We start from the raw sequence: 13,230 nt of genomic DNA on the forward strand, positions 1-13,230 counted from the left end.
AAGTCTTTTACTATCATCGATGATGATATCTTCATCGCTGCCATAGGGATTGCGAAGAGACAAATTCTGAAGATCAGCGGTGATGTGATGGGAGGCGCCAGAGTCGACAATCTAATTGGACTGGCTAGTTGTTGGAGTAGTTATGAGATTTGCCTGAGGCTAGTGTGACGGAGCAGGGAGGCGGGGATGAGACCGGTAAACTTTAGTGGAGTGTCCGACTTTATCACATAGTTGGCAGACTACCCGTCTTTGATGGCTCGGTGGGGCAGGATGCCAAGATGGACGATTATTAGAGTTGTCACTTTGAGAGAAGTTATTATTAGGAGGATAAGAGGGGTGTTGCATGAGACCCATAGAATCAAGATGTATATTGGCCAAACCTTTGGTGATGTTCGGAGGGTACCGAATACTTTTCCGTTTAGACTTGTGACTAACTTGAGCTATGATAGTTGGTCCAAGCAGTTTGTCCGCAAGCTTCAAATATGTCTCATAGTCAGTCAGCTTGTCATAGAGTTCTTCAAAGGAGACTGGCTAGTCGTGTGTCCGAATTGCAGTAGCCAATTCCTTTTAGTCGCCGCCGAGACCATTGAAGGTATGGATGATGATCTCTTTATCACATAGGGAATAACCAATCAAAGCCAAGTCATCGATGATAACCTTGATATTTTGTAGATAATTAGTGATAGTACTTCTCTCTTGTTTTGTCACCATCAGCTTGGATAGAAGACTATGCTTGCGAGTACATGAATTATTCGCCAATGTTGTTTACAGTTTAGACCATACATCGATAGCAGTCACATATGAAGATATTAAAGGAGAGACGGATCCAACAATTGGGGCTTGAATAGCTTGGAGGATGAGATGATCTTGATGCAGTCACAATTTGTGAGCTGGATTGGGTACTGGACTGGGTTCTCCAGAGATGTTGAGCATGGTTGGCGGACAACTGAAAGGGCCATCAACGTAGCCTAATAAGTCATATCCAAATAAGAGATTAAAAAATTGAGCCCACCAAGATGCATAGTTGTCACCATTTGATAACTTGAAAGGAATTAGCATGGTAGTAATGATGGAGATAAGCCCTGTAGGAGACGAAGGGTGAGTCTCTACAGAAATAAGAACCGGAATATCAGAAGAAGAAAAGAACGAAGACATCCCAGTTTTTTTTTAGGCTGCTGCAGCTCACTACTGCTGTGGCTGCTGCTACACAGCGACTGCTATAGTAGTGGAAGATGTTGTAGGAGGAAGCTATAGTAGCGATGCTATTGGAGGAGAAATCTATAATGATTTGGGGAATCTGCAGGCAGCGAAGAAATCTGCAGTCGACGAAGAGGGCCCAACAGCGGTAACCGACAAGGTAATGGGAGCCCGCAATGGTCGCCCACAAGATCTTTTCATCGAACGACCAAGGAGATGCCCGCTGCAGTTGTAGAGGACGAGGCAGAACGGTCGCGGCCCTTCTCGCTCGAGCGAGATGCGAGAACAAGGAGGAGAGGAGAGTGCAGTCGACTCTGCTTCGGCTCTACTTCAAAGAATGCCGCCGACACAGGGAGGAGAAGAGGGAAGGACAGACCGCGATCTAGTTGTTGAAGGAGGGTGCATCCACCGTTCGCTTACGGAGAGGAAGCTGCAGCATCCACCATTCTCTGTGGAACAGCAATAAAGATGCCACCGACGTCGGGTGTGGTCATGGTGGGAGCAGCGAGCGGCTGGAGTCGCAGCCGAGGAAGCTGGTCCACTTCTTAGAGAGCCTTCATGACGATGGCTCTGATACCATATTAAAGTAGAGTAGAAGGCAGAAATGATTGAAGAAGATTTACATTAATATGTCCTTCTTCTATTTATACAGGTTACGAGGAAGAATTGTACTCAGTAGATTAAATGATTTCCCTCAACAAAATAAAAAGATTATCTACTATCAATGTCAACGTCCACAGGTTTTTAGACGATCGAAGTCTCCTTCTGCCTCATCCGATGATGCAAAAGGAAATATATCATTTTGCAGCAAAAGATACAATGATTTGGATTTGATATAATACATCGAAGTCAACGCTTTACCAATTAAACTAATCAGTATGTTTGTAAGAACAAAAATTGATGTAATGTGTGATGGGTAATGTGTGAGTCAGTGGATCGTCCTACTAATTACAAAACCGATAAGATATTCGATGAGAAATTAGTCATACAATGCACCTTTGGGCAACGAAAAATTAATGCCGGTCTTCTTCTTCCTCACCGCGTCCGCTTTCTCCGCCCCGACCTTCCCCTCAGTCCTCGTCGCTGCTCGAATCCGACATCGAATTACGGTATAGGAAATCGGGCGGCAAGTTTGGGAACCTGGCCATCGGTCTCATCCGCCTCTCCGATCCCTCCCTCGACGACGGTTCCGACTGTGAAGCCGACGTGGACCCGGACCCCGTTCTTGCCGCCGCCGGCGAGTGCTTCTTCTTTTTCTGCTGTATATTCCTAGCAATGTCGACGCAGGTCTTGTCCACCATATCCAAGAAATCCTTCACTATCGTAAAGAGCTGGAGTGGGTGAGCCCCTTTGACACTGGAGTCACCGGCATGGTAGTACTCTGTAGTCTTCTTCACCAGCTCCAACACCCTCGCTTGCTCTCCTCTCGCCGCCTTTAGCTCATCCTCTGATTCCTCGACAAAGGTCTGCATCTCCCTCGCGAACCCGCCCACGCCGCACGTCTCCAGCACCCGCCTGATCTCTGTTACGCGGGCTTGGAGCGTCGGGCAGGTGGTTATGAGCTCGCTGTAGTCGATCCCCGCTGCCCTCTTCAGGTTGGCGAACTTGTCGCTGAGTCCACCGACGATGGGCAGGCCGAGCATTATGTACTCCTTCTCCCTCTCTTCCCGTCCTGCGGAGCGGCTCGTGGACCGGTCGAGGGTGGCGCCGCTGTTGGAGCGATGGAGACTGTAGTTGCGGTTGACGACCAGGCTCTTGCCCTCCGATCGCACGACCTCCTCCACCACGAAGTGGAGCAGCGTGGTGCTCCCGTCGCTGCTCTTCACGTCGGCCAGCTTGAGGAGCGCCGTGAGGTTAAAGGCCTGGGCGTTGCCCCTCGCTGTGCCGGCGTTCATGCGGTTACCGGCTTTGAGCACGGTCTCCAACAGCTTCAGGAAAGGACCCCGGGTGGGCGTCTTGAGCTCCTTGCAGGCCTGCTCGAGAACCTGCAGGTATCGCTTAAAGGTGCCCACCTCGAGCGCGTAGTTGGACCTGAAAAGCATGGCGTCGAGGCGGGCGAATGGAACGGTGACGGCATGAAGGATGTGGAAGAGGAACGACTCGGCGTCGGCGAGCTTGGATGGGTCGCCGGTGTATCCCAGGACGAGATTCTCTTCGTCCTTGGTGGGGGCGATCTTGGTGAGCCGTTCGAGGACGTCGGTGCTGAGGCCACAGCCGTCGGTGAGGCCGTCGATGATGTCTTGGCGGCTGATGGCCGTCGACCGCAGGACGATGGCGATGTTCTGCGACCTGCGCGGGTCCAGCAGGACTATCTGAGTGATGGCCGCCTTGGAAGTGGAGGGGTTGGCGGCGGCGTCGACTGCTTTCCTGTTGCTGAATGCGCTACCGAAGAGAGCTTCCATGGTGTCTTCGTCAACCCTGTTTCGATTACACATAGAAATCAGATCAGAACAATGAACTCGACCAATTATTTTCTTGTGGCTGGTCACTGGTCAATCGATGTTGACAATGCTAAATTACTAAACCACAGCAACTATCTTTTGATATTATAATAGACGACTGATGCGTTCAACAAGGACTAAATTTCCTCCTAAATCAGCAAAATCACGCAACTACTAGGTCAACTAACTTCATAATCGTGGTCAAGGGTTGACCAGTTCATGCTACCATGTAAAACATATATAAAAGATGTTCAAACCTAAATATAAATTGACTTGTTCGCATATACATAAATCGTAATCAAGAATTTACTTACTTTAATGAGCCATTGGAGATCTTGTCCCACACCATTGAATGTTCAACGTTAATGGGGTTCATCTTGTCCCAGTGCAATGGCTTCAGCTTCTTGGGCCCACCGTCCGCCGCACCTGCAGCCGATGTCCGCGCTGGGGCCGGTGGTGGCGGCCCCGAAGATGGCGCACCGCCCGGGCGGCGACCGCCTGGTGGCGGTGGTGGCGCTGCCGGTGCTGGATTATTGTTGTTTGGCAGGGGTGGCGGAGGCGGCGCGGGTTTTGGAACTGATTTCGTCGCCGACGGTGGGGGAGGCGGTGCAGGCGCCGCGGCGTTCGACTTCATCACTGGCGGCGGAGGAGGCGGAGCAGGCGCCGCGGCGTTCGAATTCATCACTGGTGGCAGAGGAGGCGGTGGAGTTGCCGCATTGGACTTTGTCGTCGGTGGTAGCGGAGGAGATGGTGGAGCCGGTGGTCTTGGCGGCTGTGACATATTACTGGTCTCTGTTGGTGCCGCTAGTAGCGACCACGGCGAGCCACTTTGGGGCGGTGGCGAATGTGATGCCGAGAACATGGCCGTACTGGGCGGTTGCGAGCTTGTCGAGCTGCTTCCAAGCAACGATTGCCGTGACGTCAATGGTATGGCTCTACCTGACGCCGGTGGCAATTGCTGATTGACCTGCGTCGGTCTCCGCCAATAGGAGCTCCGATCATGAAAATTCCGGGACGATGAATCGATGAAGCTAGCCGGAAGCAATGAATTCTCTTGAATCCTCCGATCGTTTCCTGGTGGCGAAGCGAACACATCATACTCGCGTCGTTCTTCATCGGCGTCCTCCCTCGGCCCGAACAGATACCCTTTATTGCAGTGACTGCAGAACTTCGTGTCGAACTCGCGCCAGTACAGAGCATCCAAGCCATCGTCGTCCACGAACGCACTCCTCCGCCGCGCAGGATTCGCATTGGATCGCAGCGGCCGCAAGCGGGTGCTTTTCACGGGTTGTACCGCTTTCTCCTCACGCCGCCTGGCGACGAAGAAATAGAAGACGACGAAGAGGAAGCCGCAGAAGGCACAGCTGCTGACGGCGGCGACGACGACGGCCTTTGTGACACCGGTATCTGTCGGTCTCAAAGATGACGGCGCCGGAGGAGACGACGGATACTGGAAGGCTGGAGAAGGGAGGGACGGGAAGAAGGTCTCTATGTTCCTTTGCAAGGTTGGTTGTGAGGATGTTAGTGTGAGAGAAAGAGAGCAAGAAAGGTAGAAAAGAGGAAGAAGAAGAAGAGGCCTTAGGTCTGAAGCCATGAAGGAGAAGGGAAAGGATCTGAGGGCATGGCGTAGTTGTTCGATCTATGTAGGGGTGTGGAGGTCGCTTGTGGCTTTGGCTCACCTGCCCAGTTTGGCTGACGGATTCAAAGGAAGCCAAGAGTGGTTGCCGGTGGTCGCATTCAACAACTCTGCAGAATAAATGAATTAGGTTGTGATGTTTTACCTCCTCCGACCTGCCCGCCTTGTGTTCAGATGGAAGGACAATAAAAGTCGGAATCTAATATTATATTTGCAATTGAGGTTTTGTCGTTCGAATTCAACTCACGCAAAACCTTCCTTAAACTGTAGTAGTGTTTATCTAAATAATGAACTTACCGTGGTTGAGAATGGAGATGACATGAAAGAATAGGAGACATCATGAGTATTTGAAACTTCAATTTATGTCTTTTATCTTTCTTTGTGCAAAATATAAGTTTTGAGTAAATTTGGTTGATGTATAATGTACAAAGGATATTTAATAATTATCTCATGTTTGGTCGTAACGAACGTTTTTTTAATCTAAGATAAACGTATAACGACAAAGATGTGTTAATCGTATCGTATACTTTAGATTTTTTTTATTCGTAGTAAATGTCATCATGCGCAAAGAGATTCGTCGATTGTGTCATATGCAAACATGTTATACGCAAAGGGGATACATTGATCACTTCAGATCTAAAACATGGTCTTATGGATAGTTATATTTTAATATAAAAAAACTTTTACATAATGAATATGTTAAGAGTTGAAGCTTTTAAAAGATACAAAATATTTTATTTTGTTATCTCAAGTCCAACCATGGTGAGATGGGCCATTGCAGGCCCGATGAGCAAGATGAGAAGAGATTCGATGAGGGGAGATTAAAATATGATAAGGAGCGGAAGAATTGCTCGAAGAGGAGAGGTCTGAATTGAGGCCGAATCCAATGAGGTCGAGATTGAGATGATTCCAAGTTGCTGTCCGATTGCAAGCAATTTGTTGTGATAGATATCAATCCTAATTGGCAGGTCGATAGGAACAGCTTAAACTGTGAGGGCTGATGCTATCTAACTTGGTAATATGGTTTAGGATTCTAAAAATAATGTAACCGGAGAACAAAGAATCTAATCTAAACTATTCCATTGGAAAAAAATTATTATAGCGAAATAATTATTTTTCCTCTTTGGGTATCAAAATGAGTTTTTCATCAAAATATTAATTTATTACTAAAAATAAATAATAGAATAATGAATCAAAGTGAGATACCAAATTTTTTACATAAAAAATTCAATACGAAAAAAGGATCGTAACCTACTTCAAACTTTTACTATCACAAATAATGATAAAAAATTTATAATAAATCTTCTCCCGAATAACTAGAGGATCATAATAATATCAATAACATATATCTTAGCTCAATAGTAACATATTATCATCAAATGAATTTCATAAAGAAAAAAAATTTAGATCTCACCAAGTGGATATAGCAAAAAAGTATCTTAGAGGATAAATTATATATCAGTACCATTAAGATTATAGAGCTTTTGCAATGATTCTTCATATAAAATTTGAGCTAAAGTCGGCAAAGTCTAGCAAAAACCTTAAAACCATAACATTTCTTTCTCTGTTCATTTTTTCTCGGCACCCTTTTGTTCGTAGCACTCTCACGTCGTTCGTCACCTTTTTTTTTAATAAATTAAATTTAGGCTCAATACCTAAATACCTCCGTCTAAGCCTAGGACCCAACAGATTCTACCTAACATAATTGGTTAAAGCTTCGATCGTTTAATAGTAAAGTTCATCATTAAGGAAAAGAATTTTGCATAATTAATTCTTGATTTTTTTAAGTAAATACCTTAGTTAAATATTTGCAAGTAATTATCTATTCTTAAAATTTTTAAAATTAATTTGTTAGGGAAAAAAATCTAAGTATGAAAAAACTTCTATGTTAAAAGGAAAGAAATCCAAATGTAAATTAAGAGACTACACAAGAGATTCCAGATTATGTCTAGGTTCATTCAAAAGAAAATTTTATTTATTATATTTAATTATTTTCATATAGTGAATAATTTATTTTCATATACTAAATTTTAGACTGGCTAATCGGATTTGAGTTCGATTGTTAATAGTTAAATCTATTTATTTGTTATCGTAGTAATATACCTTAATATCATTCTTTGTGTCCGATGGGTGAGGAAGAGATGTTAGATTTATGAACATATTGAGTATTATTTTCCCACAAAGTTAAAATATGGCTTTGATTAAGTTGTCAAACCTAACTGGTTTGACTTGTGACCATGTGATCTCCCATAACATTATAGGACCTAATCAAATTTATATTTATAAATTTATTTTAATTGGTTTAGATCTATTTTAGTTCATAGCTCGATATCCATGTCGGACTATTGATTACTACAAAAGCCTCTTCATGGTATAATCAAGACGATTGTAATTACGATGAAAATAATCTAAACCCCTCAAACGAACTATTAATATATTCATGGCATAATCAAGGTAATTATAGAGATCAAATTAATTATTAATTTGTGCATACATCCACTTCATTTAAGTGTAACTATGGAAGCAAACAAATATATTAGTTGTATGAAGGAAAATAAAAGGGGTTCAAACTTACCATATATATATATATATCATTTAATTATGTTAGAAATATTTAATCATACACGTGAGCTACCATTATCATATATTTTAGTGGCTAAAATATAATATAAATAGTGTTAAGATATATTTTTATTGTCTGATATCGAAAGAAATTAGGATTCAATCATAGTCTATATCAAATAATAAATTAGATTAAAATATCTAGAATAATCTTAAAATGAAGGAAGTATTCAAATAAGAAAAAGGTAAAACATGCGGTCAACGGAAGATGGTAATGAAACACAAACAAATCATAAAGTTTTCACTAATGCTGATCGATTGTGGCATCTCACGGGAGAATATATATGCTTCGAAAGCATATATGAATAAATCATTAAAGAACCATGAGATAAACCATTTATATTTTAGGAATATGATAATATTTATTTTTAAAAATTAGAAATCATTTAATAAAAAAGAGTAATTCGCCTTTTTTCTCCTTTTTATCAATTAAAATTAATTTTGACGTCGTTGAGTATCTTTCATTTTCCATAAAAAATTTAATTATGTCTCATCTTAAATTTGTTACTGTTTCAGTGATGAGATGGAAAAAGAGTCAACAAAGTGTATTCCTCAAAAACCCACCATTAATGTCATATTGACTTATGTTCGTTGACCAAAAGAAGCTTATGATCGCGTGCGGTCACTTCTTTTTCTTTTTGGATTTTGTACAACAAGCGAGAAATTATAGCTCGAAATTTCGACTCTCACTAATCCCTTCGCGTTGACCCCCGGCAGAAGAAACAGGCGCTGCCACTCTCTTTCTTCTCTTATTCTCCGACGGCGGCGGCGTCTCCGGCGATGCCCTCTTCGGTGGCGCCGCGTCGTCCTGCGAGCTGATGAGGAGAGGGAAGTTGAGCAGCGCTCGGGAGCCACGGATGCGGAACGCCGCACGGTCGTAAGCCAGCGCCGCCTCCTCCGCCGTAGCGAAGGTCCCCAGCCAGACCCGCGCCCCTTTCCTTCCCGGGTCCCTGATCTCCGCCGCGTACTTCCCCCACGGCCGCTGCCTCACCCCCCGATAGTTCCTCCCCCTTTCCCGTGCTTGCAGCGGCGGAGGCCGCTGCGGTGCAACGACGGCGGAAAACACCGCACTGTCTCCGCCATTCGCGTCCAACGTCGCGACGGCCTCTTCGTTGAGGAGATGGTCGCGGATCGCGTCGAGGAAGGCGAGGTCGGGGCACCGTCGTTGCCAGTCCTGTTCCATTCTATTGATCCGTGGGATGAACGAGGGAAGAGCAAGCTGAGAGAGTTGTAGTCGTGGCGGCGGTGTTAGATGGGGTTGCAGACGGTCATATAGACGGCGACGAAAGCAACCATCTCCCTCTCTGCCTTCAGCAGCTCGGCTTCGCTGAAGCTTCCTGTTGGGAACGAACACGTGCATGTGTTTCACGTGCAAACAGAACTTTAAAATAAGATAACGTATATAATCTAAGACCTTTTCCTTTTCAGGCAAGTCTTCGCTCCGTTGAAATGGTCAGCGGTCGCATTTGGACTGCGCCGCCGCCCCCGTATCTAATGGTAATATGTTGGATCGAACAAGGTCAAATTGGGCACATCGAGTTCACGAGTTAGGTGGGTTTTGTTCTTCGTCTTCCTGCGAGGAAAAGGGATTAGCCAAATAGACCACATGATATGCAAAAAGAGTAAAGATCTCAATTTAGGGTCAATCTAAATTCTAATGGACAGACAAACTAATGGTGCAATTTATTGCAGGGGTACAAACCCTTACAACTAAGTCTGATCATGATTGAATAAGGATTGGAAACGTAATGGAGAGAGAGGATGTATTTACAAATATAAATCACTAAATAAATAAATGCTTGTAAGTTATATGTACTGTAGCTAACCTTCCGACCAACCTTGCGAGATATACACACATATAGTTGTTTGTGATACCATTTCATCTATTATTTTCCCAATGATTGTCCGATGTCAATTAAAGTGTGATGTGTGTAATGTAACCGTTATTATTAAATATTTTATTTAATAATAATATAATCATTCTCATTAAATTCATCATTCATTATAATCAATTTTATTAATATTTTAATTTTCATTCTAAATGAATCTTTATTATTAAATATTTTATTTAATATCATTAAAATTTTTCATTATGATTCAAACGTTATAAATTTGAATTAATTTTTGAACGTTATAAGTTTGTGATAATAAATATTCTTGATGAGAGAACATCTATATAAACAAGGATTTTGGTCTCATGGCTCAACATCTCTTTGAAGTCAAAATGATTTCTTACACTATCTAAAGTGAGAGTTCTGAGCCGAAAAATATCAAAATTCAAGAAGAAATCGTTACTGAAATTCTTGATAACAATAACCGGAGGTATGTTATTTTATTTCCGTATTAGTTTTATTGTGTTTCTATTATAATGATTTAGAAATACATTTTGGTATCAAAAATATCTAACATGTAAAACAATTTCATTAAAACTAGCATCTTATAAAATATAATATCACAAAATATTCATGCAAACAATTTCATGAAAATTAGCACCTTATAAAACACCATATAAACAAAGTAAAAGGTATCGCTAGCCTTTCAATTGTTCGTACGATATTATATCAATCATTATGATTATAATGCCTTTTTTCGAGCATGTCGATGCTTCATTTTGGCATATTATCAAAAGGCTCGTGTGGTTCATTCATGATTCTTGATCAACTTAGATCTTGGAAAAACATATATTTGAACCCTTAGTTAATCTTATCAATTGAGTTGTGGAATAAAAGATGCCTAATGTCTCTCCTTTTTCAAATATAACAATCGATGATGCATGACATAAGATAGAACTTGAAACAATTGACTCTACAATATCACGAAAGCAAGTGCGTATTAAACAAGGAGTTTCGTTCACGTATTATCATGTAATTTCCATGTATATTAGATATTAGTCGTACATGATAAAATGTCATGCGTACATGAGATATAAGGAATATATTTTTGATGTAGTAATATGAAATATAATCTCGTATAAAAGCATATATGTATAAGCTAAAATATTGAAACTTAAATCATATTTGTCATCTCGTACCGGCGATCATCACAAAGAAGCCTTCCATCGATCCTCTTGTACTTACGATCATGAAAAATCGATAAAAATGTTATGTTATTAGTAAATTAAAAACATAGAAAGTCATTAAAAAGGTCACGAAGAAAAAGTATTAAAGTAGATTTTGATTGTTTGATTTGGATGTTGTTTCAAAATTAATCAAGGTCCTACTTCGTGTCTATCTTGCCTTTCATCGATCCTCATGTGCTTACTATTATGAAAAATTGACAAAGATGTTTCGTTATTAGTAAATTAAAAACATAGAAAGTCATTAAAAAGGTTATGAAGAAAGACTATTAAAGTAGATTTTGATTGTTTGATTTGGATGTTGTTTCAAAATTAATCAAGGTCCTACTTCGTGTCTATCTTGCCTTTCATCGATCCTCATGTGCTTACGATCATGAAAAATTGACAAAGATATTTCGTTATTAGTAAATTAAAAACATAGAAAGTCATTAAAAAGGTCATGAAGAAAGACTATTAAAGTAGATTTTGATTGTTTGATTTGGATGTTGTTTCGAAATTAATCGAGGTCCTACTTCGTGTTTATCTCGATGTGAAGTGGTATCATACATAACGTTCCGATATCGTTCGTTACAAAATTATGTCAAAAATTGAAAATACATCGAATATTCCTAACAAAATATCTCAAAAACATAAACTAATTTTTAAATTGATAGATTTAATTAGATGTCAAAGGAGAATGTACCTAAAAATCCAATCAACAAAGATGTTTTTGTATTAGAAAATTTTAAAAATAAAAAGATATGAATAAAAAAAGTGTCAAAGTTGATTATTAGATTTTTTTTATATTAGATTTCAAGATCGTTCGTTGTGAAATTATGTCAAATCATGAAAACAAATGCGTTGAGATATTTCTGACAAAATCCCTAAAAACTTAAATTAGTTTTTGAATCAGAGGATTCAGCTATGTGCGAGTCTTTAAAAGCAAAATACATTGGAAGAAAGTCCAAGATATGTTCTTATATTAAAGCTCAAAACCATCGGATTTGAGGTCGTGATTGATTTAGATGTGATCGAATAACGACGAGGTACCAGTCGTTGGTCAGCTTTCTTCGTCAAACCGTGGACTACCAAACGACGACTACCAACGTATGCCATGCATGCATCATGTTGTAATTGAAGTCAATCCTGTCAGCTGCTACCGCTGGGACTAATACAACAAGTGGTGTCATCGGTGATATATGGTGGTATAATGATCAACATGCACACTCGTGATGCTTATACTTCATATAACATTTCACTTGGTCTATTTTGTATAATTCAATATTAGTTTGCCCTATTCGAAATCCTCGTTTGAATTGATATGACATTTCACTTGGTTGAAATAAGTTTGCTTCACATATTTTTATACATTTTTACTACTATAACTTGTGTTTATCTAGTCGATGTCAAATCAATACCAACACTTCGATCGATCGAACTAATTACAGATTACCTTATATAATTAATTATTTTTAATATTTTAATTTTTATTTATTTTTTAAATTATATTGAGATCCTTATATTTATGAAAGTAAAATATTTAATCATATTTCTCCTTATGTTATACTGTATGTATTATCATGGGTGGAAAATGATACTAAAATAGAGTTAAAAAGATAATTTCATAGTGCTATTCTCATCGTCCAAAGAAAAAAAAAAAAAAGGAGAAAGAGGGGTTTTGTTAGGACACAAAGTAAGATACCTTTTTTTTTTTTTTTCCTGATTTCGGAGGATTTGTTGGAAAGTGAAGCACTCGATAGAAATGATCTTTCTCTTTCTCTTGTAATCCTGCCTCCTTCTCATCTGTCTATTATTATAGAACTGTTGAAGTTATAAAAGGAAAAATTAAGATTTCTAATCCAAACTAGCTTTAGTTTGCACTTGATATCGATGCAGTAGTGCTCATCTCATTAGGAAATATCATATTAGAATCTTTTGTTCCAATTAAAATTGGATCCTATTTAGGATCTTAAACCTACTCTTTGGTTGCCACCAGTTTTCTAAACCCAAAAGAAAAGTTGAGTGTCTTTGTGAATGTGGATATGTTTTTCGAAAAGTGATGCCTTGGATCATGTGGGGGTGAAAGAAAGTTTCAGTGACAGCAATGTTTGAGGGGGACATAAAATGAGCTGTTTTCTTGTAATGAATTAATTATCCTCAGATGCTTAATCAGGAAGATAGATACAGCTTATCTTATGCTCACTAATTATGTGTCGAAGGAAACATATTGCGTCCAATCAATTCCATGACCACTTACTTTAAGAGAGTTCTTCTATTCC

At 40.4% G+C, this 13,230-nt stretch overlaps 2 protein-coding genes across 2 annotated transcripts; both read right to left on the bottom strand.

Annotated features, from left to right (window-relative positions):
• Positions 1-2,117: 2,117 nt before the first annotated feature.
• Positions 2,118-5,324, bottom strand: LOC135640734 (formin-like protein 16). The gene is made up of 2 exons (XM_065155449.1): positions 3,953-5,324; positions 2,118-3,615 (listed from the first exon to the last, which is right to left on the bottom strand). The coding sequence occupies exons 1-2, from the start codon at positions 5,230-5,232 to the stop codon at positions 2,268-2,270; spliced, it is 2,628 nt and encodes an 875-aa protein (XP_065011521.1). The 5' UTR covers positions 5,233-5,324; the 3' UTR covers positions 2,118-2,267.
• Positions 5,325-8,560: 3,236 nt separating this feature from the next.
• Positions 8,561-9,079, bottom strand: LOC135640730 (ethylene-responsive transcription factor 1A-like). Its single transcript, XM_065155444.1, has one exon. It carries the CDS (start codon positions 9,077-9,079, stop codon positions 8,561-8,563), a length of 519 nt encoding a protein of 172 aa, XP_065011516.1.
• Between the last annotated feature and the right edge of the window lie 4,151 nt (positions 9,080-13,230).

This window comes from Musa acuminata, chromosome BXJ3-6, assembly GCF_036884655.1.
Source record: "Musa acuminata AAA Group cultivar baxijiao chromosome BXJ3-6, Cavendish_Baxijiao_AAA, whole genome shotgun sequence".
NCBI classification, from domain to species: domain Eukaryota; kingdom Viridiplantae; phylum Streptophyta; class Magnoliopsida; order Zingiberales; family Musaceae; genus Musa; species Musa acuminata.